Raw genomic sequence first — 2,162 nt, forward strand, 5'->3', positions numbered from 1 at the left:
TGATTACAATATTTGTGGGTTATTAATATTCACTTACCACTTACAAATTTCTGTTGACACAAAATACTATGCATTAATTTTAACCTTAATAGAGGGAACTGACACAATGTTTGACTTATGAGGAGAAAAATTGAAATTCAAAATGTTCATGTCCTAACGAAACACTTTCCACATACCAAGAGATTTCTAAAACATCGCAAAATTTATATAATATTACAAAAATAATTGTGTTCCATTTTATATAAAAGATAAATTTTGACAACAAATAAATATTTTGTGTGATTTTTTATTATATCAACTTAAATATAAAAGCTATCATGCAAATAGAAAAAAGAGTAGAACAAAGAAATAAATATGTAGAAACAATATTCATAGGATCAAATGGTTCCTTGAATTCTCTTATACTTGATAATTATAATAATAATAAAAATAAAAATAATAATAATAAAGTGTTGCAAGACAATATTATTTATAATATAAAATTCTTACAAATTACAACCATAAAACATGGGTGTATAGACGATTTTTTATGTATTCATACCTCCAATTGGAACAATACTTCTTTCATAAATTATTGTCCTACCTTCAAATCCATGTCCTACATTACCGAGCTCCTCAACCATATTAGTGTTTACATTAAAACAAACTAATTTTCCATTATGCTCTATCAAGAATATATACCCATTCTTTCCAACTCCAATAGGATGCTCAATGTAAGGAAAAGGCCAAACTGTATACAATTTAATCCATGATTCTTTCACCCCAACTTCACCCAAAATTGATATGTGAAAAATATCATCACTTGGGTAGTTCTTAATGTGATCTGAGATTAAAGCAATGCAACCATTTAATACTACTAAGTCTTCCCAATGAAGTATAGATCTAAATTTTTTATCATCGGGTATGGGTGTTATATGAAATACCTCCTCACTTAGGTCAAATGATAGTAGGTATTCCTCATCATAATTTTCATTATCATAGCCTTCTTCACCCCACCAGTGACACATTCCATCAATACACAACCCTTGATCTATATAATTATGAGGGATATCAGAGTCAAGTTTCTTCCAAGAGTTACTTTGTAGACTATATATCTCCCAAAAGAGTTGGTAATATATATCTTCAAATGGAAAATCCTCAATGTCACTTTCACTATCGCTATTTGGATTATACATTATTTGTCGAATCACCTTATAGTCCTCTCTAACAGAATCATAACCAAAACCATATCGAGTAATTTCAATATCCATATACGGTACAGACTCACGAAAGCTAGTAGGAATAACCTTGAATTCTTGGGTAGCAGGGTTCCACAATACAAGTCTTGTACTTGTCTTGGAGTAACTGATTAGACAGAGAACCCCATTAATGCTACGAGATCCCAAAATTTCAAATTCAAGGTCATCCATTTGAAATGGATTTGGCCAATTTAATTTGATATTATTCTCAAATTGCTCATCAGATAGAGAATATAACACATCAATCGAAGTCGTTTTATGATGTAGGTGTAGGAGAAGAGATGTATAATCATAGTAAGAATGATTATAGAGGTTTTTGCAAAACAAGCTCATGAAATAAGAGTTTTGAAATAAGACGGTCCATGATTTACAAACACATTCAAAACGCTTCAAAGTTTTTACAGATAATTTTGAAATTATGGAGAAAGAAAGATCAGTAGGTATGTCAATACTAACCTTCTTAATTCCCACAGCTAAATTGTGTTCCATCTCTAGAGACTTCAGAGTTTTGTTTTCCATTGTAATCATCTTTGTTTTCAGATCTAAGAAAACTTAGTCCAATTTATTTACACTTTTTAGAGAGAGAAAACGACTACATTCATTGAACTTATAAGATGATTTTACTATTTATTAATTAAATTTTTTAAAATACAAATGCTACCTTAATTGTTAAGCAACTCAAAATATATCTTTTTACTAGATATGTTTGCGTGATTAAGAAGAAACTCAAAAGATATTTCATTTAGTGTATTTTAATTAAATTATATGCCAATTTTTTTAAAGATATATTATAATAATTGATAAGAAATTCAAAAAAAAATTAAAATTTAATTTTCTTTAAACACACATTTTTAAATTGCCAAAAGTACCTTTTAATATAGGTATGTATAACTTGATGTCTCAACTCGTTTGACACTCTAAGAT

The 2,162-nt window shown here is 28.6% G+C and overlaps 1 protein-coding gene across 1 annotated transcript; it reads right to left on the reverse strand.

The window, feature by feature from the left end:
• Positions 1-450: 450 nt before the first annotated feature.
• LOC127126990 (F-box protein CPR1) lies at positions 451-1,876 on the reverse strand. The gene has a single exon (XM_051056070.1). It carries the CDS (start codon positions 1,764-1,766, stop codon positions 528-530), a length of 1,239 nt encoding a protein of 412 aa, XP_050912027.1. The 5' UTR covers positions 1,767-1,876; the 3' UTR covers positions 451-527.
• Between the last annotated feature and the right edge of the window lie 286 nt (positions 1,877-2,162).

This window comes from Lathyrus oleraceus, chromosome 3, assembly GCF_024323335.1.
Source record: "Lathyrus oleraceus cultivar Zhongwan6 chromosome 3, CAAS_Psat_ZW6_1.0, whole genome shotgun sequence".
Lineage (NCBI taxonomy): Eukaryota > Viridiplantae > Streptophyta > Magnoliopsida > Fabales > Fabaceae > Lathyrus > Lathyrus oleraceus.